The sequence below is a fragment of the Hippocampus bargibanti genome, linkage group LG10 (assembly GCF_051943395.1).
Source record: "Hippocampus bargibanti isolate YZ-2025 linkage group LG10, ASM5194339v1, whole genome shotgun sequence".
In the NCBI taxonomy this organism is placed as follows: Eukaryota; Metazoa; Chordata; class Actinopteri; order Syngnathiformes; family Syngnathidae; genus Hippocampus; species Hippocampus bargibanti.
In genome coordinates this window covers 6,311,118-6,338,895 of record NC_142743.1, presented here as the reverse complement: position 1 = coordinate 6,338,895, position 27,778 = coordinate 6,311,118, and the positions used below count along the sequence as shown (strand labels likewise).

The window sequence follows — 27,778 nt, the reverse complement described above, 5'->3', positions numbered from 1 at the left end:
CGTGTGTCCATGGACGGCGCTACAGTACAGTACTTATATTACGCATTTGCACGCGTGGGAATGCGTCAGGCTGAGACACACTTGAAAGACATTAAAGGTGCAGACTTGAAAGGTGCACTTGGGAGGCGCATTTGAGGGAGCACTTCAAATGCGTACGTACACACGCCGTCGCCACACAAACTCCACGCAGTAAGCTGGAATTGTACCCGGTACCTCGTTTTGCTCACCACTCGGTACCCGGCCGCCCCCATCTTACACTTATTTTAAGTCTTTTATATATCGTGTAACGTCCAGTGCTTGTTATTTGAGTGTTTGAGGGCTGGCCTAGTCGAGGGAGTGTGATGTCGCAGAGAGAGAGGAGCCACAATTAGCTGGTCCGCTAGGAGTCTGAGAGCGATTAGCATAGGCGTGAGTTGTGCCATCAACAACTTCTGTATAAATGTGCTAACTTCTACGTTTGCTTAATATAAGCCTGACCACCTGTGCCGGCGACTGTACGCATCCTTTAGCACGCATTACAATACCCTGTTTTATATTTTCTCCGTATTTAAAGAGTGTTTGCAGTTTGGCATGAATGTTTTTCTTTGTGTATCTTTTTTGTTGAAAGAGTGAGATTTTTATTCAGCCAGCCAGCCATTTTACTGGACAAAAGAGAATTAACGTTTGCCATTTGGTACATAAATGAGGTGTACATGCCCATACTGTATTTCTTGTTAACCTACTACCAAACAACGGCACTAGATGGCAACATTGTTTTCCTTCACATCTTCCTCATCTGTTCTAGACTCACAAAGTAGTTGTTTGGGAACATCGCTCGAAACGCCTCCATTGCACGGAGAGTCTGTGTTCGATTGGCGATGCTTGATTATTTTTGCCTTTCCGCTTACCAATCGTTGTTTTGTGGTTTTTTTTCATACATTAGGAATCGAGTCAGTTGTCAACAGGCTCAGCAACACGGTTAAGAGTTGGCCACTCGATGACACTCGTTTTTACATACTGTATTGTGGTGTGGAAAGAGTTTGATTTATTTCGGGAAAATACAGTTTGTTGTCCTGGGTAAGTTATTTTGTTGTTTTGATTTTCGCAAGCCTGTTTTAATCGTGGCGAGGTAACATTCGACCATCGAGGACTTGACTTGCCAACACTGGGATTTAAGTTGTAGAAGAAAGCTAACCACTTTCTCTTTCGTGTACCCTGTATTTGTCAACGTTGTAGAGTTGAGAAATAATGTCAATTGATGTTGGTATTCGAATCTACGTTTGCTCAATTAGCAGCGTGTATGATTCGTCAGCATTGCCTAATATTTGTCAAGACCTCGTAAAGTCATTTGAAGCACAGACGTTTATGTCTCCTTATACTTGGCTCACAGGTCATACACCAAAAGCTACCACTGCCGTCTGCTTGACAACAAAAGCCTTTTATGATGGCTGTTATTGTACATTAGTTAAATACTCCAAACAGTATATTCCAACACATTTAGGTGTGTCGTTTTGTTTTTTATTTAAAATATTGTTGTGGTATTTTTACAGAAGTCGCCTGAGAATCTTGATGACGTGAAACATGACTCTGGAGTGCGCAGTTGGACGTCCCTTGCTGCACTGAATGGGTCTGAGAATACAAGGTATGCACTTTGCCTGTAAATGTGACCTCATTATCAAGCGGTTTCCCAAGCTACAAATGGTGTTATGTGAGTACAAAGTCCAGACAGATTGACAGAAGAGGAGGGATTTTTTTTCTTAATTGCGAAACTGAGTAGAATAAAATTAAATGTGTGTGTGTGTGTTTGTGTGTGTATAGATAGAGAGATAGAGTGTGAGAGAGAGAGAGAGAGAGAGAGAGAGAGAGAGGGATGGATGGATGGACTGATGGACGGATAGATGGATGGACGTCCGGACGGACCGGACCGGTAGTTAAGTGGTTGGCACACCGGCTTCACAGTGCAGAGGTCGCCGTTTCGCGTCCCAGTCCGGCCTCCCTGTGTGGAGTTTGCATGTTCTCCCCGGGCCCGCATGGGTTTTCTCTGGGTCCTCCGGTGTCCTCCCACACTCCAAAAACATGCATGGCAGGCAGATTGACCCCTCCAAATTGTTCCTCAGTGTGAGTGTGAGAGTGACTGATGACTGATGTACAGTGAGACCTCAACTTACGAACTTAATTGCTTCCCAGACAGAGTGTGTAAGGCGAAAAGTGTGTATCTAAAAAAAAATCCCATAGGAAACCATTAAAATGGGAATAATCCGTTTCCGGGTTTCCATAAAATATACTTTTCAACTAAATAAGCCTTAAAACTACACACAACCTACCTTATCCTATGTATAATAAATGTGCTATTGTATTGTAATGAAAGAAATACACTGCACTGTATAATAAAGTCACTTTATTTACATTTGTGATGGTCATTGATGGCTCTTAATTGACACCTGTTGCTTTCTGACTTGTAAGGTCTTACGAAACTGAGGCATCACATTATCATTCATCATGTTGATGATTCTTATAGCCTTTTCTGAATCGAACTGTTCAATAAAAGCCTCCACATCAACTGTTGAATGGCCTGCTTCTGCTTGTCCTCTTGAAGGCAAATCAAATTCTCTGTGTTGATGACCTCATTATGGTCAGCATCTTCTATCGCATCTTGACAGGGGGGTGCGTTCAAGTGTAGCAACACAAAAACGTTGGCAAGTGTTTGTCACCGCTCATTCAGTTGTTACACAATGCTTTCCAAACAGCCTAGAGTCATAAGAAGTTGTGCGCTATTCTCGAACCTGAACGCACCCCAAGTCTTGCATGACAAACAAACAGCGCAGAGTAGACGTGTTCGGCTGGGAGTTTCTTCAATTTATTCATAGTAACGCACCACATTTGAACTGAGGCTGAACACGAGCCTGTGGTGTTTATTCCCATCCCATAATAGTAAAATTATCAGCAAAAAGCTCCAAGTAGGCGATCGACGTGTGCATTCAATGAGAAGTGATATGGAAAGTAGCGCTGTCTGGAGCGCGGTTCGGTCGTGTGCTACCGCCGAAGATCACTTTTGCCAGATCCGAAGGTCGTGTGCTTGATGGACCGGCCGTGGTGGATGTGTATTATGAAAATAGTGCTTATTATAAGGCTTAATTTTCATAAATTTGACGTTCGTATGATGAACAGTCCGTATTATAAGGCGTTCGTAAGTTGAGGTCTTACTGTACTTCTTTGTGTGCAACCGATTCAGGGTGTCCCCCGCCTTGTGCCCAAGACAGCTGATATATATATATATATATATATATATATGTCGGAAAATATATCGATATAACCGGACTATCGATATATCCGATCCTGCGGCATGTAAATTTTCTCCTTGCGTTCATAGAAATAGTATCGTAATAAGCAGTACTATCGATATCAGAATCAGAATCAGAATCATCTTTATTGCCAAGTATGTAGGACACACAAGGAATTTGTTTCCGGTAGAACACGCTGCACTAGTATCGTTGTCAAAAAAACTGCTAAGTGGCACTATACAGTTCCATTTTGGCTACTGTTGAAAGAGTTCAAAGAGTTAATGGCTTGGGGGAAGAAGCTGTTATAACCGATATCGATATAACGAGACTTTACTGTGTATGTATGTATGTATGTATGTATGTATGTATGTATATACAGTAAAGTCTCGTTATATCGATATTCAAGGGAGTCCGAAAAAATATCGATATAACCGGGACTATCGATATATCCGACCCTGTTTGCATGTAATTTTCTCCGTGCGTGCATAGAAATAGTATCTATATAACCGGGACTATCGATATATCCGATATCGATATAACGAGACTTTACTGTATATATATATATATATATATATATATATATATATATATGATTTTATTTTTTAATCTAAACACATTCTAGGGGACAAAGCACACTACGCATACATGTTCACTAGTGCTGAGTGATATGGCACTTTTGAGAAATGGAATAGGCAAATTAGCTCTCCAGAAACAAGGCTTCAAGACTATTATTACTCAAATGTGGAGAAAGTTGCAGAACTCTGTGACTAATGAGAGGAGATACCGATCTCGTGCACAAGTTTTCAGATGAAGGAAAAGGTTTCCCTTTAGACCCATGTTTTCAATGCATGTTTAAATGTTTCCTTTGTTGAAGTCAATAGAAGAAAGGGATTTTGCAACTACTAGTAACCCGCTTTGCGAGGTTCCTATCTCGATACTCAGGCCATCCTTTAATTACCAGGAATATACTTCTCCCGTATGCATAACACAAGTTATTTTGGTAGCTTCTGCCCAGATAATGTCAACTAGATTTAGCTGACAATTTAGGCTATGTTTGATGCAAACAAAGTCATGTGATGATCACTGATTGAGCACTGTTTTTGGGAAGATAACGCATAAACAATGACCAACCCCCAACATTATACAGAATAGCTGTGTCCAAAGTATTTAGCGGTGGCTCTGATTTTGTGTTTGACTAATGTTGCTGATTCACCATCTTTAAAGAAAGATACCCCCGGTGCATTTTTAAGGTGCCCCCCCCCCCCCCTCCTCCCCAAAAAAACACATCTGTAGTCAGTATTTGCCCTTTTGACTCTTACTCGGAATTACTGTAATTAGGTTACATCTTGGTAACTTTTAGAATACTGTATTCCGAAGCAATTTTTATCAAGTTAATACAGATGGCTCGAAACTGGGGTTTAAATTAAACAAGAAAAATAGCACACTGTAAAAGGGGACGTGTTGGGATGCAACTATTGATTATTTTGGGATTTTAGAATCCCACTGAACATCCTATCAGACATATCAAGTGTATTTGTATAAAATATAGTTTTTTTGAGTCAAGGATTTAAAGACAAAAAGGGAGAATAAAACATTTCACTTAACTCATTCATTGCCAGATGTGCAAAAATGTTTCCACTCCAGTGCCAGGGGTCTTTTGTCATTTTCACTCAAATTGCAGAATTTTGAGTTTTAGGAATACATAAACATTCAAGACAGTGTAAGAAACCTTAGACTCTCTTCTTTAATCAGAGTGTTCTATTCTAGGTAATTTGGATCTGGAGATATCGGCTGTTAAATTCAGGTGGTTTCAGCCCAAACATCTGATTTTCCCCAAAAAGCTGAGAAAATGAGCCTTTTCTGCTGAAAAGCAAATTCAAGCAGAAATGTGATCAAGGACCATATGTTTAACTTTGAGTGACGACATAAACATCTCGACAGTTGTTTATTTCTATGAAACAACAAATGAAACAATACTTTTGATGAGAAAACTACATTTATTTAGATTCATAACATCAGATTCAGAACCAGAAATACAGGATAAAAATCTATTTCCAGAGGCCTGCATGTGTGTGAAATACGTACACGTAGCTAAATACAGGTGCGTGTGTGTGTGTGTACATATGTGTGCATGTGCGTGTGTGTGTGTTTGGGTGGGTGGTCTGGCCTGCTTTTGCTGGTTTGTCATGTATCGGGCAAAGTATCTGGGCTTTGAGTCACCCAAGAGACCACCCTCAGTTAGTTGTGCAGCAATGCTGCCATTCCAATACTGTGCCAGCGTAGACTGCTTGTAATTGTGACTAAAATGCTTCACCATGATCGCCACTCTCTCCTTCATTAAAACCCTGAAAGGAAGGCCCGCCTCCTCCGTGTTCTTCACGGGGTGATGGGAGACTGCTTTTTTGGAGCAAAGCGCAACTGTTCCCCTCTCGGGTTAGGGAAATACATTACCGACAGTTTTAAAATTCACACACAAGATAGATCGGGACTTGATCTTCACTCTCCCGCCCCCAAAAAAAGTGAAACACAAAGAAACTCATGAATGGTGTTGCACGGCATATTTTTAATTCCCGAATAAATTTGTGAATGGCAGCGAATGAGTTGACAAACAAAGGGAAGATAGTTTGTCTTTTAATCATCTAAATTATACAGTCTCTGTTTCTCAAATTTACAGTGTGTCTAGCAGCAAAAAAATCTTATGGCGCAACATTTTACAACTTAGCATTTATTGGATCAATGACGCGGCTGTACCAAACCTTTTTTTTTTCATTATCCTGCATGTTGACAAACAATTTTATTTCACAGGCCACATAAAATAATGTGGTGGGCCGCATCTGGCCCTGGGGCCTGGAGTTTAACATCAACATAAGGCATTACTTGAAAAAAGAGAGAAGAGGAATGCAAGTGTCAATCGATGGTCAAATTACCGGAGGGTCCAGTGATGCAGTAGTTGGTGTGCGGTCTGTTTGAAAGGCAAACACCTTTGTCTGCGTCTTGAAATGCGGTAAAACAGGTAGTGGCAGTTTGGTTTCACTTGGGTTTCTTTTCCCTCTTGTTGGTTAAATTCATCACAAGTCAGGCTCAGGAAGAGCTTTGAGCAGCTGAAATCGAGATGCCTAGTTTCATTTTGTCTTTATTTGTGTCTTGTAATGCTTTGTAATGGTAATAATGAATACTTTGGTTGTCATAAAATGCAGTAGTTATTCCCATTCAAATGAATGTCTTCGGTCCCTCTGGATATTTTAAAAACATTAAATTTATGGATTTGGAATAAGAACCCTCAAAAGTGTTGAATTCTAAAATCAGGGTCTAAATTTTGTCTGGAGAGGCCCTAAAAGTTGGCGAAGCAGGTCGGAAATTATGCACAAAACTATAATCATGTTTTGAATGAGATTACAGTAAAGTCTCGTTATATCGATATCGGATATATCGATAGTCCCGGTTATATCGATACTATTTGTATGCACGCACGGAGAAAATTACATGCAAACAGGGTCGGATATATCGATAGTCCCGGTTATATCGATATTTTTTCGGACTCCCTTGAATATCGATATAACGAGACTTTACTGTATTTTCTGTAACTCTGCTGTAATGCTGAACAGATTTCACAGTAGCTTTGAGAGAGTCAGGTGGTATTGAGTCAAGACATTGAGTTTCAACTGCTGATACAAATCTGTTCTAGGCTTTTTTTTGAGCTACTGTGTCAATTTATGTCATGGTAATGACATTTATTCCTCGGTGATTTTAAGTCAAAATGACCTTTGGAGTTGAGTTTATCGTCAGTCATACGCTCATAGTGCACTCAGTGTTTTTAGTTTGAGTGTGCGTGTGTGTACTGTGTGTACTGTATGGGTGTAAGTATAGTTTATGTACATCATTTAACAAGAATGCTTCAAATATTGAATCTCTCACATTTACTTTGCAGTAACAGTGACATTGTTACAATGCACTTTTCACACAGACATGCACACACACATAATTTTAAATGAATCACCAGTTAATCTGCACACGGGAGAAATGGAGAAACAGGCCCTCACATCCTTCCCGAGGACAAAACCTAGGCGCTGGTTTAGATGTGTACGATACTTTCGTCATATATATATATATATATATATATATATATATATATATATATATATATATATATATATATATATATATATATATATAATTACATGCAAACAGGGTCGGATATATCGATAGTCCCGGTTATATCGATATTTTTTCGGACTCCCTTGAATATCGATATAACGAGACTTTACTGTATATAAAATCCTCGCCTCACCCCTCATGGGTGGTGTCTGTCCCCCATTTTTTAGCTCGGGTCCTCTACCAGAGGCCCGGAAGCTTGAGGGTTCTGCGCAGTATCCGTGCTGTTCCCTGCACTGCGCTTTTCTGGACCGAGATATCCAATGTTGTTCCCGGGATCTGTTGCAACCACTCGTCGAGTTTGGGGGTCACTGTCACTGCCGAGTGCTCCGACCACCACAGGCACGACTGTGACCTTAACCTTCCAGGCTCTCTCCAGCTCTTCTCTGAGCCCTTGGTATTTCTCGAGTTTCTCATGTTCCTTCTTTCTGATGTTTCCATCACTCGGGACCGCTACATCCACGACAACGGCATTCCTTTCCCCTATATCTATGACCACGATATCTGGTTGGTTGGCTATTACCATCTTGTCAGTCTGTATCTGGAAGTCCCACAGGATCTTTGCTCATTCTCTACTACCTTGGGAGGTGTTTCCCATTTTGACCTTGGGGTTTCCAGTCTATACTCCGCACAGATGTTTCGGTAGACTATGCCAGCCACCTGGTTATGGCACTCCATGTAGGCTTTCCCTGCCAGCATCTTACACCCTGCAGTTATGTGTTGGATTGTCTCAGGTGCCTCTTTGCACAACCTACACCTTGGGTCTTGTCTGGTGTGGTATATCCCTGCCTCTATGGCTCTGCTGTTCAGGGCCTGCTCTTGAGCAGCCAGGATGAGTGCCTCTGTGCTGTCCTTTAGGCCAGCCCTCTCTAGCCACTGATAGGACTTCTTGAGATCAGCCACTTCTGCTATGGTTCGGTGGTACATCCCGTGTAGAGGCTTTTCCTCCCATGATTGTCCCTCTTCCAGCACCTCATCCTCTGTTCCTCATTGGCTGAGACATTCTCTGAGTACATCATCCGTTGGAGCCTTCTCTTTAATGTATTCATGGAGCTTGGATGTTTCATCCTGGACAGTGGCTCTCACACTCACTAGTCCCCGGCCTCCTTCCTTGCGGCTTGTGTACAGTCTCAGGGTGCTGGACTTGGGATGGAACCCTCCGTGCATGGTGAGGAATTTTTCGGGTCTTAACATCCGTGGTCTGAATCTCTTCCTTTGGCCACCTTATTATTCCTGCAGGGTATCTGGTCACTGGCAGGGCATAGCTGTTTATTGCCCGGGTCTTGTTCTTGCCATTGAGCTGGCTTCTGAGAACTTGCCTCACCCGCTGGAGGTATTTGGTCGTAGCCGTTTTCCTTGTTGCTAGTTCGAGGTTGCCATTGGCCTGTGATATACCGAGGTACTTGTAGCTGTTTTCAATGTCTGCTATTGTTCCTTCAGGGAGTGAGACCCTTTCAGTGTGGACTACCTTGCCCCTCTTAGTCACCATCCGACTACATTTCTCCAGCCCGAATGACATTCCGATATCACTGCTGTAGATCCTGGTTGTGTGGATCAGGGAGTCTATGTCCCTTTCGCTCTTAGCATACAGCTTTATGTCATCCATGTAGAGGAGGTGACTGATCGTAGCTCCATTTCTGAGGCGGTATCCATATCCTGTCTTGGCGATTATCTGACTGAGGGGGTTCCGTCCTATGCAGAACAGCAGTGGGGAGAGTGCATCACCTTGGTATATGCCACATTTGATGGACACTTGCGTTAGTGGCTTGCCATTGGCTTCAAGTGTGGTTTTCCACACCCTCATCGAGTTTGCAACAAAGGCTCTCAGGGTCCTGTTGACTTATACAATTCCAAGCATTCAGTGAGCCATGTGTGTGGCATCGAGTCATATGCTTTCTTGTAATCAATCCAGGCTGTGCACAGGTTGGTATGTCGGGACAAGCAGTCTTGTGCGACTGTTGTGTCAACCAGCAGCTGATGTTTGGCACCTCTAGTATCTCTACTAATGCCTTTCTGTGCTTTGCTCATGTATTGATCCATGTGTCCACTTATCTTAGCCACAATGATGCCTGACATGAGCTTCCATGTTGTGGAGAGACAGGTTATTGGCCGATAGTTGGAAGGAACTGCACCCTTTGAGGAATCCTTCATGATCAGGATTGTTCGCCCTTCGGTTAGCCATCCTGGGTGAGTCCCATCTATCAGCAACTGGTTCACTTGTGTTGCTAGGCGCTCGTGGAGAGCTGTGAGTTTCTTTAGCCAGTAGGTGTGGACCATATCCTGGTGCCGTCCAGTTTTTCATACCTGAGACTCTTTCTTGTATATCTGCCGCTGTGATCTGTGAACTGGGTTCTGTTCAGGGAGGTTGCTGTGCTCCTCTTTCAGAGTCACCAGCCATTGTGCACTGCTGTTATGTGCGACCTCCTTCTCCCATATGCCTTTCCAGTATCTTTCAGTTTCCAGCCTTGGAGGGTCTGCTCTGCTGTTAGAACCCTGCCACTGAGCGTACACTTTCGCAGGTTGTGTTGCGAACAGCGTGTTGATTCTTCTGGCCTCATTCTCTTTTGTGTACCTCTTTAGGCGACTGGACAGGGCCTGGAGCCTTTGTTTGGCAGTTTCGAGTGCTTCGGGTATGGTTATCTGCATGTACTTCTTGGGTATTGGCCTTTTATTCACATCTCTCTGGGTCTCCGTCAATTGACTCACATCTTTCCGAGCCGCCTTGATCTTAGCCTCCAACCGTCTTTTCCATGGTGGGTAATGAATCTCGTGGCTCTCATGGTTGCTCTTGTAGCCAAGCATCTCTAGGATCACTGATGCTGAGGTGTATATCAGCTCATTGGTTTCCGTGATCGTTCCGGTCGGGATCGTTCTCAGTGCTGCATTCACAGTTTCCATGAGACTTTCAGTTGGTACTTCAAATAGCCGTTGTAATCGGTTTCTTAGTTGCCCAGTTTTCATTCTTGCCATGATCTTATCTCTCAGGTCAGTTGCTGCTTCGCTCAGCATTTCATTCATTGGGGCTGGCTTCCCAATCTCATCATTTATTGGGGCTTGCCTCCCAATCTCTGGTCTAGCCTCTTCCTCTGATGTGGCAGCATGGGGCCCTTCACCTTGGAATTTGTGTTGTACCTCATCAATCTCAAGTTGTGATAGCAATTGTAACCATTCAGCCCCCATTCTCCGCATGTAACCCCTCTGACTAGGGTTGCTTGAGTAGTAGCATTCCAACAGAGCCATGTTATCACATCTCGTCCATCTCCGCTTTGTTCCAGTAGCCCATTTTTCATCAAGGTGCTCTGGTTCCCCAGTACCTGACACAGACCTTGTTTGGCCGGGCGACGTCTGAGCCGGCATGTCATTCCATTCATTGTCTCTCATCATTGTATGAGGTAGGCATTAGCGTGAAGGGTCTTGCCCAAGGACCCACACTGGATGATGTTTTTGTGCTCATTTTCTCTGCCACAAGTGGGATTCGAACGCTCGTCTCCCATATGCCAAACCGATGCCTTATCAGTATATATACTGTACTTCTTTGAAGGGTATGTCAGTGAACTAAAATTTTACTCGTAGCTTTGGCCCTATATATATATATATATATATATATATATATATATATATATATATATATATATATATATATAGTAAAGTCTCGTTATATCCATAGTCTCGGGAGTCTGAAAAAATATCGATATCACCGGACTATCGGTATATCTAGATCCTGCTGCATGTAAATTTTCTCCTTGCGTTCATAGAAATAGTATCGTAATAAGCAGTACTATCGATATAACCGATATCGATATAACGACACTTTACTGTATATAGATAGATAGATAGCTAGATAGATATCTTTTTTGTAAACTGTACAGTTTTCAAGTCAGTTTGTTGGATGTGCAACGGATGACATTTCCACAGATGACATTTGTTTCATTTCAACCACAGAAAAGAGAAGAGCCACTGTGGGTACCCACACCACCATCAGCAGAAAAGTTAACATAAAATGACAAAATAATACAACACAACACATAGTACACAGACATCTTAATCATTTTTTCCTGCATTCTCTGTTGTTTTAAGCAGTTATAGATGAAGAGGAGAGAATTAAAGTGTCCTTTCAGTAGTGGATCATTGTCGAAATGCTTAAAATGTGTATATACATCTGCTACGACTTATGTTTGAAACCAAACAAGAAGCGATAACATCCATTGACAAAAAAAAAGATTGACTCACATTGCTTGTGCCATGTAAATCCGCTTAATTTCTGAGCTGCGACTTCCATTTGCACATATCCTTTAGCACTGTGTGAGGACGCTCCATTCGTCAGCTCACATAAGTCATCCATCTATCCAGCTGGAGTCTGTCCAACAGCAATGACATTTACAGAAGCTCCCAACCTTACGAACGAAATACGTTCCGGGCGGTTGTTTGTAAGGTGAATTTGTAGGTAAATTGCTATATTTTGTATGGAATGTATGTTTAAGTCAAACACTGAACAGGGAAGTATAAAACACAGACGCTCTAACAGTCATAAAATAAATTCACATCTACTGTAGTACGATGACATATATCATTGGGTCTTCAGTAAGCCATTACTGAACCTGCTGGCACGTAATTACTGAATTATGTGCCAGCAGCCATTATGTTTTGTTATGCATCGCGGCCTCCTGCAGCGTCAACTGGGAAGAGGGATTTACTCTACACAGCCAATCGTAAGCGAGCTCGGCACCTCCTCCTCAGAGCGCAAACTGGGAAGAGGGATTTCCTCTCCGCCCACATACTCTATGCAGGCAATCGTTAGCGAGCTCGGCGGATCGGGGCCTAAACTCGTTGGCAACACTTCAACACAGCCTTGGTGTCCGTCGCGTAAGCATCCAGCCCTTTAAACCTCTAATGTGTTGATGTGCGTATGTGAAGCACAGTATGCAACCAATCGCAACCGAGCTCGGCCGGAAAAAGTCGTGCAATAAAAAAATCTTAACTTACAGAATCTCTGTCCAAACATTTTGACACACTGTAGCTGCAAAAATGTTCATATGTACCATTATTCATAACTTGAATGTTTGTAAGTTGGTGAGCGTCTGTACACTGAACCAAACGGGGTTGTGAAAAATGCTATCCATTAAAGTTGTTTAAAAATAAATAAATAAATAAAAAATAAACTACAAATTATAAAATAAGTGTGATGGCTTTTAGTATTAGCCTAATTTGCTAATGTCAGACCTATCCAATGGGACAACAGGCTTGAGACAGAACAAAGCGACAACACAAACAACTAAATTATACTTAACACCCTCACCACAGCTGTAAAATGCAGAACAGAAAAGACATAGCGTTAATAGTCACATCGTTCACTCATGAGGAAGTATTAAAACTAGACAGGTGGGATTGTTTCCAAATTTAATGTGGCTAAAATTCATTCCAAAGAGGCAGAGGTATAAAAATCTATTTTCATAAATTCTGTTCTTGTCAATGGTGTGGTTTATGTGAATTTTCCTGAAGACCTTTTCCTGTGAACACTATTAATGTATGAAAGCAGATGTGAAGTGTAAAGAAGCTTATTCACAAGCGATTTGAAAAAAAAAAAAGAAATCAGTGCATGTATTTCTTTTTCATGTCGAGGATGGATCGGTGTACTGTTTTATACAGAATACAGTTGTGGGTTCCACCTGATGGATCTGTAATGACATGTAGGGCTGAGTGGTAGCCACATTTATTGTTTTAACAATGTTGAAGAAGCATGCATATACATTTGGTCGCTGTAGTCCAAAATTGATTTTAAAACGGGCACTGCAGTAACCTTTTCATTCTAAAGAAAAATCCTAACTTCGGTCTTTATTTTTCCAAAAGCTTGTGGTGTAAAGTTAATCTTTCTTTCTGTATCAAGGCAAGACTTTGTTCGAAAGTCATGAGCCTCAGCATCAGCAAATCACTTTATTCAGACAGTTTGTGCTCAGAGGTTTAGTGCCGCTATCTCTGAACAAATCCATGTCACTCTTTTAAGAATTTTGAGCAGTCGCTCACCATGAGCCACAGATTGTTTTTTTAAACCACGACCTAAGCCGTGGCCCATTATAGTCTCCCATGAGCTGTTCATTCATTTCATGACAATGTAGCCTTTGTCACTTTGGCTTAATTAAGAAATGCTTTGCCCAATTGCATTGCCCTGATAACAATGATGTTTTGTTTTGGTTAATTGGACTTGGTCATGTGAGCTCTCTTGTGATATGAAAGCAAAAACCATGAGGACATACATACCACTTTTAAATTTGCCTCTTGAAACGTGTTCAATGTTTCTTAGTTTTAGTTTCACCATGCCCAAGCTTTCCTATTGTTAAGAATTGGAGTTTTTCCTTTGACAAAAGATAAGGAAGCCATGTACACATGAGAAATGTCAACATAAATGGAAGCTACAGGACCCCTTCAACAAACCTGCCATGTATAAAACCAGTGTTTGAAATAATGTCTGCCGGGAGGCCCGGGGCGTACAACTTTTACGTCGGGCGTACAACTTTCAAAACGTCCCGGCCCGGGTGGCCGACAACTTCTTCAAGAAAAAAAAAAAGAAAAAAAAATAGGGTTTTTTTTCAATCGTTAGTTTTATTCAATTAAGCAAAAGCTACAAGCAGACCGCTACAAGCCACGTGGACTCCTCTTTCTAAGCGCCTTTCAAAACTTTGAAGTACACTTTACAGTCACTGTATAGTCCGAAGCACGAAACAGGCTTCTGATTGGCTGCCGTGCCGAGTATGCAAATTGCCAAACGAACGTTCGTTTGGCAATTTGCATATTCGTCACAGCATACAAATTATGTTACTGTCGATTTCTATCTTTCCTATGTTTAATCATTTTAGCTTAACATCACGAGTCAGCCACACAACCCATTCAAACTGAAATTTATAATTGTTTTATATATCGCTCTTCTGAAAAATAAGTCATTCGTTACATTAGCATATTTTTCTGGAGGAATAAAAATAGTCATTTGGGTAACTGGAATTCACCTTTTTGATCCTCAAATTTCCAAACCAGTTTCTGTTGCCCTGCTACTTGATAGATCGAAGGTCACCGGCATTCCATGTGATTTTCGGCCTTGCCGCTTACATGCAGTGTATTCTCCAGATTCTTTGTACCTTTTGATAATATTATGGACCAGAGTTGATAAAATCCCTAAATTCCTTCCCATTGTATTTTTAAGGAGCATTGTCCTAAACTTGTTTGCTCATCTTCTCACGCAGTTGTTTACAATGACTTGAACCTTGCTCCATCTTTGTTTGTGAATGACTGAGCAATTAAAGGAAATTCTTTTCTTACACAATCAGGGCTCCTACTTCTTCTCAGTTTGTCCGTAAACCTGTGGGTATGTTCCAAATGCGCATTCTTCAACTTTCTCAACATTTTTTGCCACCTGTCTTTTTTGGAACGCTTTATGGTTATTTGCTAAATACAATACAGTTGGTTAATTTCAACATCCAACATCTTCTATTTATGGTAATTAAATATAGGTTCAGTGTGATTTGCAAATCATTGTACTCTGTTTTTATTTGTTTTATGTTCCAACTTCATTGGAATCACGCTTGCCCGTTATATCCGTTGGAGAATGTGCACTAGGAAACGCTGTCGTTCACAATAACCACGTACACCTTATTTATGATGAAAGGGCTTTTACATTTGTACAATGACTCGTGGTTTTCAAATATTATTTCTGCGCTCACTACTCATTAACTTTCTTTTTATTCCTGTCAGACTACGCGGGAGGACTGCAATGACTAGCCAGCAACCTAGCCATGCAGAAAGCACTTACTCTACAGACAAACAGTTACCAGCTTTGGCTTCTAAGCTCCATGTGCGTCGATCAGAGTCAAATGACACCCTTACAATCCACTTCACAGCTCTTGGGAAGGAGGAAGAGGATGAGGAGGAAGAGCTGTATAGCACATCGATCTCCTCCACATCCACCACTCGGGACGAATTAGATATTGCAACCGGAGTTGAGGCTCGTGAGAACATTTTTGAAGCACGGCAATCAGACAGTTCCGGGGATGTGGCTCACACAGCCAATTCTATCAAACTTTCTACTTCTCACACTACTTCGTTGCCACATCTTGCTGAGCAAAAAGGCAGAAGTTCAAATTCATCACCCACAAAATCTTTGAGCTTTCCATCTCCTGACAAGTCCTTTCTCACTTTGGTAAAATCATTATCTTCTGACATTGAGTCTAAAGATGGAGTCTATTCTATGACCGCTCCCACAACAAGACATCGGCATATCATGAAGTCCCTGGTGAAATCCTTATCGTCTGACACGTCACAAGACTCTTTGCCCAATCGCCTTTCAGAGTCCCGCCTTAACCTGCAACTTTTCAAGCAATTTACTCAGTCCAAGATGCAAAATACAACTACATCAGCAGCTTCTGATTCAAAAACAGCCCCTTCTTCACCACTGATTTCGCCAGATAACCGCAGTTTCTTCAAAGTCTCAGAGGTTGAAGCACGAATTGAAGACACTAAACGTCGTTTCTCTGAGGCCATCTACGAACCACTACAACTCCTGAGTAAAATCATGGATGAGAGGAGCGTCAGTAGCCTCAGTCGGCCAAAGGCTCTATCTGTCAGTGCATCCGAACTCCACAGTTTGACCTCTGTTAATGAGCACATTGAAAGCAACAATAATGACTGCATCAAAGAGGAAGAAGGCAATGAATTGGAGCGAGAAGGTCCAGAAAGTGGAACGGGAACTTCTGCTTCAGCAGATTCTCATATGGCACCTTTTGGAATTAAGAGCCCCAACAAATCATCCTCCATCCCAATATCTTTGGACAAGTGCTCAATGTCTGCTCTTGCAAAACAGGAGGATGAGGACTTTTGCATTTTATACAGTGAGGACTTTGAATCTAGTTCCACCGACAATGATATTGCTACTGGAACTGATAAGCAGCCTCAGCTCCCATTAAGCGGCACTACTGAACCTCGCTTCGAGAATGAAACGGAAGATGCTGAGCCCTCGCCTAGTGTTCCACACAAGACCCTTTTCATCCTTACGATTCTAGTCTATGGTTTTTTTATCTTGCCTTTGCCGGACCATGTCAGAGGAGTGCTGATTGGAGTGGCACTGGGATTCTTCATCGCAATAGGAGTTGTCTGGCTGACAGGACCAAAACCTAGCAGACCTTTCACATATTCTAAAAACCACGGAAAATTATGGAATCTTACACAATTAGACATTAAAGAACCGGAAATATTTAAGGTCAGTCAAGATTTTTTGTAAACTTCAATTGTTAGGTATGCATCCAACATTTCCTTCGCCAAGTAAATGCCCACATAAATATGTATTTATTGAAAGCTCATTGTTAAAAGTCTTTGTCACAACTTAAAACATGTCAAATGTTCTTTCTCTTTAGGGCTGGATGAATGAAATAACAAACTATGACCCAGAAACCTACCATGCGACATTGACACACTCTGTGTTTGTCCGCTTGGAGGGTTCTGTCATCCGTCTGTCGAAACCAAACCACAATATCGCTCGACGTGCCATACACAACGAACTAAAACCAGATGTCACCTACATCAGTCAGAAGATCTATGATCTGACCAACAGCAAAGTATGTTACTGAATGACTTGTTTCCACCATAAAAGCAACACATGCTTTATCTCACACCACACACATTTAAACACACACACTTTCTCTCTGTCTCTACTACATCAGGGGTCACTAATCGTTCTGAGACTGACAGCCATGTCTTGGCGACTGATTAATGTGAAAAGCGATACCTGTTTGATGGGCAAGTTTAAAGTACCGTTAGTCATGTTATTATAATACAGTAAAGTCTCGTTATATAGATATTCAAGGGAGTCCGAAAAAATATCGATATAACCGGGACTATCGATATATCCGACCCTGTTTGCATGTAATTTTCTCCGTGCGTGCATAGAAATAGTATCGATATAACTGGGGCTATCGATATATCCGATATCGATATAACGAGACTTTACTGTACTTTGTATATATGTATGAATGTTAATATTAGTGTGTCATTTTTGGATTATTTGTTAAATTCATATACATGTGAAGATAACCATTGGTGGTTTCTCATAATACTTAGGAAACAGGTAAATATCAATGTGCCCCACCTATTTTGCACCCTGCCAGTCTTCACATTTTCAGTTCATCATTTCTCCAACATTCCTAGAAAATCACAATATCCCATAACTGATGAGCTGTTTAAAATAGGCTCACGGCCTACTCGTGTTGTTCTTGAGGGTCAAACCTAGTAGGACCTGTGAGCACCACCTTAGTGAAGCCTGCTTGATGTAATTTTATGTATATCTTGCCAATGTGCTCCAAACCATCTTCTAGGTATATTTATTGCCCCAGAGCCTGGCCAGAAAACGGATATGGAACAAAAAGTATCCTATCTGCATCGAACTCGGGAAACAGGATGATTTCATATCTAAGGTGGAAGGTGACACCAGTGAGAACAGAGAAGAGGGGACAGGAGGAACTCAAGAGCCAACCCGGCCAGTGTCCTCCAGTAGAGAGCTGACTCTCTATCTGTTTGGAAGGACTGGGAGGGAGAAGGAGGAGTGGTTCCAAAGGTTTATGTCGGCTTCTATGCTGAAGATAGAATTGAAAAAAGTTGTAAATCCTTCAAGCTCCAAACTTGGTGAGCACAATCAATAATTTTCTTCCAAAACATTCTTAATTGCTCTGAAGTAATTTTTGCTTTTAGTAGCTGTTTCATTGTTGATGACATCATTATCCATATCAAATTAAGTGCCTGAAAATTGTCTATTCTACAGCTTGTTATTTATTTATTTGTGTATTTACTTATTTATTTATGTATATTTCAACTACTGCCCACAGCGCTGCGCTCTCACAGTCGGAGTAGTAGCCGCGGCAGTCTGGATGAAGCCCTTGCATCACAGCCCAGGACAAACGATTCCCCTACAGCAGCCAGTGTCAAAACCCAGCTTTTGGACTACACTGTCTACATGGCTTCATTATTGACAAAACCAATTGCACTCAAAACCCCGGCTACCAGCTCTGCGTTTCACTGCCCCCAGAGCAGCCCTGGAGCTGAAAAGAAGGTGTCATCATTGGATAGTAGTCAATGATGTCACAAGCTTTTCAATATGTATTTTTACTTGCATGTATGTTTATCTACACATTTTTTCTATAGCTTCAGGGCGCCACGTCAGAGCAGGAACAGCTCAAGGAGGAGGGAGAGAATGCTGTTGCCTGGGTGAATGCAGCTATTGGACGGCTCTTCTGGGATTTTCTGCGGGAGCCTTACTGGGCTGAAGTTGTTTCTAAGAAGATTCAAATGAAACTTAGCAAGATACGGGTGGGTATCTTGAGGCACATTTCATGTTTCCTGGAGAAGCGTAAGAATTCTAATCAGTGAAGAAACTCATTTTGCATCTTCAAAATGTTGTGAATGTAGTCTCAGTATCATGCTGGAAAATGTTAGAGCACAGACATATCCACAAGAGACTGACATGCACAAACTAGGTTTCTTGCAGTTGTATGTCTATGTAGGTGTAGTGTATAGAACATTCAATTCAAATTAAATTGAGATGTTTTGTAAAACAATTCAAGTAGAAGTTCATTGTAAATTTTGAAACACATTTATGCCTTTAGCGGCCCGGTAGTTGAGTGGTTAGCACAAAGGCTTCACATTGCAGAGGTCGCCGGTTCGCGTCCCGGTCCGGCCTCCCTGTGTGGAGTTTGCATGTTCTCCCCGGACCCGCGTGGGTTTTCTCCGGGTCCTCCGGTTTCCTCCCACACTCCAAAAACATGCATGGCAGGCAGATTGACAACTCCAAATTGTCCCTATGTGTGAGTGTGAGAGTGACTGTTGTTCATGTTTGTGTGCCCTGCGATTGTCTGGCAACCAATTCAGGGTGTCCCCCGCCTCGTGCTCGAAGACAGCTGAGATAGGCTCCAGCACCCCCCGCGACCCTAATGAGGAATAAGCGGTACGGAAAATGGATGGATGGATGGATTTATGCCTTTAGCAGTCGTCGTGACAAGCGCTGGTTCGACAGAGTAAATAGGTATTCGCACCTCAGCGGCACAAAACACAACACAATTCGCTGTTCAGAGGCCGCGCTGGGAGTCGTGGGGGGGGGGGTCTGAGTAAAGGGCACAGCGAGCACCGCCCTGCCGCCCCGAGGGAAGCAACGAGGTTGAGGCAACGGAGCACTGTAGGGTATGGGAAGCAACAAGGTCTAAGCAGGGGAGCACTGTGGGGCATGGCAGTGCGTCGGATACTGACCACTCGGCCTCCCCAAGCCTTTCCGGGGGCTAGTCGTGCCAGATTCTCAGAATACCTTGTGATATTAGCGAACCTAGATGATTAAATCCCTACATCACTTGCTTGTTGAGAAATATTGGACCAAAACTGTTGATCTTTTTACTCTAGTCTCATCCTTCCTTGTGAAGAACTTAGACCTGTTTCGATTGAAGCTGTTCACTTATGGAATGGTCTAAACAGGTGTTTTTTGGACTTTTCTCAACTCTCCCAGTCTTTTGCATGCTCTTGCCTCAACTTTTTGGAAGCTTGTTGTAACCCTCAACCTGTTTACATTCATCAATTTGAAAATTAAATATCATTACTTTTTTTATTCCAATTGAATAGGTCAACGTGGATTTTAAAATAACCTGTTTATATTTGTGTTTCACACAAGGACCCATGGGAATTTGGGTATGTAAATGTAATTTCTTCTTCTCTTTTCCAGTTGCCGTATTTCATGAATGAGCTCGCCCTGACAGAACTAGACATGGGTGTGGCCACACCGAAGATCCTTGGCGCATCCAGTCCTTCCATTGACTACAAAGGTGAGCAAAAGCAAAGAATTGGGCCTGTCATGAAAAAATATCTATTAGAAACAGCTATTCTAACGATTACTTGTGATTTCCGTAGTGCGTGATTTAACAAGGGTGCTGACATACTTTTTGACACGGAACAAGGTAGCTTTGAATAGGTTTTTGTCTTGGATTAAAAAAACAACAACATTATTTTAAAGCTGCATTTTATATTCATTTGAGTTCTTGTCTTATATTTAAATTTGTTTGATGAACCCAAACATTAAAGTTGGGAAATTATGCAAGAAAACTAAAATTTGAGAATGTAAGAATTACTATTTCACAGCACTGTACGTATTGGATTGGATTTTCCTTTATTAGTCTTTCAGTGGAGAAATGCACGTTTCACAGCAGCAAAGTTATGAAAAGAATGAAGGAAATAGAAAAACAAAATACATGAGCTGCTGGAAAGGCAGCCACACTCCCAAGAAAAAAACAACCATGGCAAAACTTCCCAAAAAATGGCGACATTCAATAGTGAAAAATATCTAAATATATATATATATATAGTCATTTTTCAACATCACTGAGTCACAAGTGCTTCTTGAAGAGTAGGAAATAACAAAGTTGGCGCTGTTTGCAATCAGAATTACATGTATGCAATAAAACTGTATAGTACACCTCTGGCATAAGCGTACCTTGAAGTCATAAATGCGCGAGAGGCGCATTGAAATAAAATTGCGTAGTGCAGTAGAATTTTAGTTGTCCAATTTTTTTTAAGTGAAACCCATGCTTGAAATACATTTTAACACATCTATATTTCTTTTAATTTTGAGGATTGTGGCTTACAGTTAAAACAACACACAGAGTGTCCCGTAAAATGTGAATATTGTCAAAAAATAATCTGTCAATCTATTGATAAGGGGTGCACATCACACAAAACGGCCACACAAAGATGCATAAAAAGAAGTCTAATTGCTAGCGAACTCTGCAGAAATGGAGCGCTGTATTGTAGGCATGTTTTAGAAAATGATGAGCCCATAACCCCCTTTACAGACACAGATGGTTGACATTTTTTTTATTTAAAATAAATAATAGAACAATAGACAAGCATAGAAACACTTGCAAAAAATAACAAGGAACATTAAACTGTTACATATTCGAGGAGTGGGAAGAAATGAAAGTTACTTACTCCCACCCCTTTATTCATACTGTGCCTTATTCTAATTTATGCATTATTTATGTAATGTAAATTTCTCCACTGTGAGACTAATAAAGGCATATCCAATCCAATCCAATTTACACAACCGATTCTAATACAGTACATGATCCTACATCCTTACTTGAAATGTCAAATTGCAAACAAGTATTCATGCAACTACTTTTAGTTTGTATCCCAGATTGTTTTCTTTTTGATGACACACGCAGACAAAAAGGTGACACCAAATGAGCATCCCAATAAATCTGTAACCAAATTAAATGATCAACAATCTGTTTCGGGTGGTCCAGTGGTTAGCATGTCGACCTCACAGTGCAGAGGTCGTGAATTCAAATCCCTTTCCCGGCCTCCCTGTTTGGAGCCTGCATGCTCTTCCTGGGCCTGTGTGGGCCTTCTCTGGGTACTCCAGTTTCCTATGACGTTTCAAAAATAGGCTTGGCAGGCTTATTGAACACTCTAAATTATCCCTAGGTGTGAGTGTGAGGGTGAATGATTACATGGTATTCTCTTCCACTGCTGTGCAGATGACTGTCAGATCTATGTCCCACTCAGCAAAAAAGTCACTTTCTCGTTAAGGCCACTTTTATCATGCCTGGAGGAAATCAAAACCTGGATGGCACACAACTTCTTGAACTTCAATGAAAAGAAGACAAAAGTGATACTGTTTGGTCCCAGTGTCCCCTGTACAGCTCATCTTGTTGACTTGGGGCCCCTGGCTCCTGATCTGAAGTCAACAGTGTCAAACTCGGGTCTTAAACTGGACAGTGATTTTAAACTTGACCGACAAATTGATGCCGTTGTTAAGTCGAGCTTCTCTCATCTTAGGCAGCTGGCAAAATAAAATCAGCTGGCAAAATAAAATCTCTCCTTTCTTCTGAGCGCCTTGAAGCAGTAATTGATGCCTTGAGTCACATTTCGACTCGTTTACTGTAATGCCCTTTACTTTGGAGTCAGCCAAAAATCCTCCATCAGGCTAGCTGGTCCAGAATGCTGATACTTTGGAGTCAGCCAAAAATCCTCCATCAGGCTAGCTGGTCCAGAATGCTGCTGCTCGTCTCTTGACTGGTACACGTCACGGGGAGCACATATCTCCTCTGGCATCCCTTCACTGGCTCCCGATACATTTTAGAGTTCTTTTAGGCTCCAGCACCCCACTCCCCTCCCGCAACCCCTGTGAGGATAAGGCGATCGAAAAATGGATGAATTGCAATACCTTCTTTTTAACATTCTTCATGTTTAGTCAAGATTTTGGCATGCCAAATGAGCCGTAGCCAGGTATTGTCTTTATATGAATAACTGTACTGTAGTTTTCACTCTTTAAGAACAACTATTCATGCAATTGAGTAACTTTGATAAACTGAACATGTTTTTGTAATCAGGGGAGAAACCGGAGTACCCCGGGGTAACATATGCAAACAAATAGAAAATGAGCCAACATTTATGGCAGACTTAACACACTGACTTAACACTGTACATGTTGGTCTACAAATCAGCCCACTTTCAAAATATTGGCCTTCTCATTTTAACTCCCCCCATAGGTCTTTGGTTTGACTTGGACATTTCCTACAGTGGTTCGTTCCTTATGACCCTTGAAACTAAGATGAACCTGATTCGCCTGGGCAAGGAAGGAGAAAGCCTCCGTTTTGGGGAGGATGGGTAAGAATTCCAAACGAATGGAGAAAAAAAGGTCTTGGTCATTTCCATCTTCTGTTTCATGGGTTTTCCCTGCATAGCATATTCCACGGTACTTTTCATTTTCAAAAATCACATTTTGTCAAGTCAACTTCACCGGTTTTTCTTGATTTTTCTGACTTCTCGTCCACCTTTCTACTTTCTTGGATTCTGCTTTTATGCTGCGGTTGTACGGATACATTTCGGTTATTGGTAAGTGCTGATTGACCACATTCAACATTCTATACCTGTCGAATTTGAGGTGTGGCATTTTATATCCCATATTATTCTCGAGAACCCCCTGATCAAAAATGTAGAACTCAACATATTGTTATATATTGAGTTGTATAACAGCTATGTTATTAATATGCGATGTTCCTGTACTTTTTGGGGGGGTGGGGTGAATAACATACTTCTCATGGGTTCACACAGACCATGTATATGTGGGACAGGATGTGAACAAGGTTGGGGTGGGCTTTCAATTTCATTTTTCAAAAATGTGATAGACCCAGACCCCGAACTTACTGCCTGGCTGACAGTGATGAGGAGTCCTCCAGCGCAGGCTCATCAGATGAAGAAGATGCCACCGAGCAATCAAATGAAGTCCCTGGAGCAGAAGGGTGAGGAAGGGTCTCTATAAGTTATCATCCATGCTGCAACAAGCTTGTGTTGGACATTGGTGGTGGAAGAAGAGGTTTGCCTGTGCATGTGTGTGTGGTGCTCTGTGTTGAGGTTATCAAAGCACTCCACAAATAAGATTAGATTAGATTAATTTTAATTATCCTCACAGTGGAAATTTTTCACAATTCTCAGCAGCAGAGGAAAGGAAAAAGAACAAGTAGAAACCCAAATATAAGAGCTGCTGTAAAGCCAGCCACTTGTGCAGCGCTATTTTGAAGTCAAATGTAATATGACATAACACAAAGACAGTCATTCAATCTTAAGCACTTTTCTGCACCTACTTTGTTGTATGAAGCACTTATAGACGAAAGAGGAGAGGATGATACGACAAAATTGATGAATTGCCTGCTTTAAAAAACATTGATTCAACAATCTTAATGTGAGATCTGGCAAAGCTAAAAAAGAAAACTAATAAAGACAACAGTTGCAATCAATTCATTAAACTGAGAAAGTTCTGCTCTTTTATATTGGTCTGTCATCTGATCTGTAAAATGATCCTTCAGGCAACTTTGCTCTCAAAAGTGGCAACATATACAATCTGGTTCATGACAGTGACATGGGGTGACGTCATGACTGAGTAATCCTTTGCAGGATATTGTGAATAAACAACTGCAGATTTTACAATGTTTTCTTGTGATTTTCATCCAGATATGCTTTTGTTGGAGGACACAAACCGAGCAAAATCATGCGCTTTGTCGACAAGATCACCAGGTCGAAATACTTCCAGAAAGCCACAGAGACAGAGTTCATCAAAAAGAAGATGGAGGAAGTATCCAACACCCCTCTCCTTCTCACGGTGGAGTTGCAAAAACTCCAAGGAACTCTAGCTGTCAACATACCTCCCCCACCCACTGATAGGATTTGGTATGTTTAAAAAGTTTCATATTTATACCCTGTGAAATGAATGTCATGTACTTCTAACATCAAAAACTGCAGTGAGTGAACTGCCCTCTTGATGTCAGAAATGTAAACTTTTAACCTGACGTTTGGGATTATATTTTTCAGGTACGGCTTTCGGAAGCCCCCTCACTTGGAATTGAAGGCACGACCTAAACTGGGAGAGAGAGAAGTGACTCAGGCTCATGTTACTGACTGGATCGAGAAAAAACTGGAGCAGGAGCTTCAGGTACTCGTGCGTCATTGATTACAAAGCATTAAGATTCCAAGTCACTCAATCTTAGAAAGTCAAATGTCTCGATATGTTCAATCAATGATGTTGTTCTAATTGATACTTTGTTTTATCCACATTTAATGTTTAGTTTCAGTTTTAATCCTGTTTTAATCATGGTTGTTTTTGTTTCATCACATTTAGTCAACCTCATCCCATTTGTGTTTCGTAAAGTTTTTGTCAACTTTATTTTACTCCCAGGAAAATGTGATTTAGGTGTCTAGTTCTAGTCTAAGCAACTGTATTTATGGAGCACTTTAAAACAGCCATCACTGAATACAAAGGGATTTACATTGAACTAATATCATATATAAAACAATCAATAACAAAGAGAGTAGAAAGCCCCAAATAGTACATCTAAGATCAAGTCATAGTCATGCCGTGTCAAATACCAAAGACTACAAATGAGTTTTTAGATGAGTTTTAAAGGTGGGCAGCAAGGGGGCTTGTCGAATGTTCAGTTGGGATGTCATTCCAAAGAGAGGGACCAGCAACAAAAAAGGTCTCTGCAGCCTCCCAAAAAAAGAAGACACTATTGAGGCCATAGAAAGTGAGAAGATTGTGGATCTGGTGTTGAGAACAACTGAAATGTAAAGCAGGGTTGTTGTTGATCAGGTGCTAATGAAAAGTATTTCCTTATGACTTCAACATGAATGTTGCCTTATCCTTATGCCAATACCGCCGCTGATCCATGTCTATCTTGAAATCATGCTCAAGGTCAGAAAATAAGAATTTACTGTGCACATTCTATACTTACAAGTGAACACAAGCGCAGTGACTTAAAAATGCTGTGTCAACTAATGAATTATGTGGAAGAGGTATAGATTTCACAAGTCCATCAAATTGCATACTGATTTAGTCCCAGTTATCAGTTACCAGCTATAGTCTGTATACAACAAAAAATGAAATCTGGATCCGATTAGCTTTTCTTTGCTTTGCCCGATTGCTTGCCACAGAAATATTTTTTGAATTTTGACGGTTTAATCTTGGAGCAGTAAATCTTTTTAACCAATTAGAATATTTTGATTATTTTTTATGTATTTGTTTTTTTTACAAATATGAATGCAAGGTAGAAAAGATCACCGTGATTCATTTTTTTATATGTGTCAAAATGTGTAAAACAATAACTAGTCAATGATCTTGTCATTCTTTCTCGGCTTTTTTCAGAAAATTTTTGTCATGCCAAACATGGATGATGTGTGGCTGACGATCATGCACTCAACCATGGACCAACGAACTGCTTTTGGTACTTTGGCATCCTCTGCATCGGACCAACAGCCGTCCCACCCGGAGAGCGACTGCACCAGCTAGCCACAAAAAAAGCCTGTTTACAATGCAGTATTCCCCCTAAAATACAGACAACCCAAAATGGAAATTGGGGCCAAAGTTGACAGAAATACTGTATTCTCTCACTGTGTGAAAGCTTTATAGTATCACCTTACCGATATGAAGTGAAAATGAATAAGATAGTTCACGCAACTACTGTCACTGAAGAAGAATGTATGTGCTGCTTTGATTTATCACATTTGTCACGTTTTGAGGGATTTTCATGTAAGAAAAATGGTAATGGGCAATAGAATGGTTCGATTTTATCTCTACTGGTGCAATGTCTGACCTCCTTATTGTGCAACAGATATAGAAGCATTCACCGTCGTCTTAAGGCCTCCCAAAAAAAGAAAACGCTATTGAGGCCATAGAAAGCGAGAAGATTTTGTGTCTGTTGTTGAGGGGCAACTGGAATATAAAGCAGGGTAGTTGTTGATCAGGTGTTAATGAAAAGTATTTATTTGTGACTTCAACGTGAATGTCGCCTTACGCTTATGCCAATACCGCCCCTGATCCATGGCTGTCTTGAAATCATGCTCAAGGGCAGAAAATAAGAATTTACTGTGTACATTCCATACTTACAAGTGAACACAAGTGCAATGACCTAAAAATGCTGCGTCAACTAATGAATTATGTGGAAGAGGTGTATAAGTCTACTGAGAACTTTGTTGTTTTAACACATCAATTGAAAGTACGTATGGGTGTTGTTGCTTCTTTTATGATATCATGAAGTGTGTAACTTTTTGATTGAGTTATTCAAATAACTACAACATTTTCCTTTTGACGTTCTTGTGATAAAACTATGTACGGTGTGTGTCAATATTTATGTCAACAAACATTGAAAAGTTTGAAGTAAATTGAGTTCAACAACATAACATGAAAGTTCAAACTTGCAGAGAGCCCTCCTTAACATTTGTAAACTCTTCTTGTATGTGTGACTATATGTTTCATGACATAATGGTACTTTTATCTCAAAAACTCACTTGCCAATAATTTATAGGCTTGTAGGTTACTTTTTTTGGGGAAAAATCCTTATGTCATACTTCCAATCTTAACCAAAGCCCTACCGCCAGGTATAAAGTGCCGGCATCTCTGTTCAAAGCGACACAGGCATCCATTACAATCAATGTGATGTGTTAGTTTGAATTGCTGCATCACATTTATCTTTGTTTACAGGAATTATTTTTCCCCCATTCTTGTAACGTACATATATGCGATGAGTCAATGTGATTGTTTGCCCATATGCCTAAGTATCAGCTTTTTATCATTGTGTTTATTACACAAAGTAATGGTTGGCTTCTGTTTTTGTCAACTTTGGAATGAATTGAATCACGATTTTGAGGGTATATGAAGATTGTGGCTCTTTGTGTGTGAAATGTATGCCCTGTTAAAATAGTTCTGTAATTTTTAAGGCCAAATTCAGTCATTGTGTATCTTCTTTATTTATGGGGCAGAATAAATCTCAAATTGATTAAAAAAATTTTGGGTGGATTTAGTC

At 40.9% G+C, this 27,778-nt stretch overlaps 1 protein-coding gene across 3 annotated transcripts; it reads left to right on the top strand.

Annotated features, from left to right (window-relative positions):
- Positions 1-27,778, top strand: LOC148892224 (testis-expressed protein 2-like). Of its 3 annotated transcripts, none has more exons than XM_089006087.1 (13): positions 1-152; positions 1,530-1,621; positions 15,153-16,653; positions 16,808-17,008; positions 17,765-18,071; positions 18,272-18,495; positions 18,588-18,752; positions 20,149-20,248; positions 22,973-23,090; positions 23,612-23,725; positions 24,435-24,650; positions 24,792-24,912; positions 26,122-27,778. In XM_089006087.1, the coding sequence occupies exons 3-13, from the start codon at positions 15,172-15,174 to the stop codon at positions 26,263-26,265; spliced, it is 3,192 nt and encodes a 1,063-aa protein (XP_088862213.1). In that variant the 5' UTR covers positions 1-152; positions 1,530-1,621; positions 15,153-15,171; the 3' UTR covers positions 26,266-27,778. The 3 variants fall into 3 exon arrangements, with proteins under 3 accessions (XP_088862213.1, XP_088862214.1, XP_088862212.1); XM_089006088.1 differs by lacking the exon at positions 1-152 and adding an exon at positions 817-1,056 and having other exon boundaries at positions 23,618-23,725; XM_089006086.1 differs by lacking the exon at positions 1-152 and adding an exon at positions 818-1,056.

Coding starts and splice junctions, on each gene's coding strand:
- LOC148892224 (XM_089006087.1), top strand. CDS start 15,172: ATGACTAGCCAGCAACCTAGCCATGCAGAAAGCACTTACTCTACAGAC. Junction 16,654..16,807: donor AAGAACCGGAAATATTTAAG/GTCAGTCAAGAT, acceptor CTTTCTCTTTAG/GGCTGGATGAATGAAATAAC. Junction 24,651..24,791: donor CCACCCACTGATAGGATTTG/GTATGTTTAAAA, acceptor TATATTTTTCAG/GTACGGCTTTCGGAAGCCCC.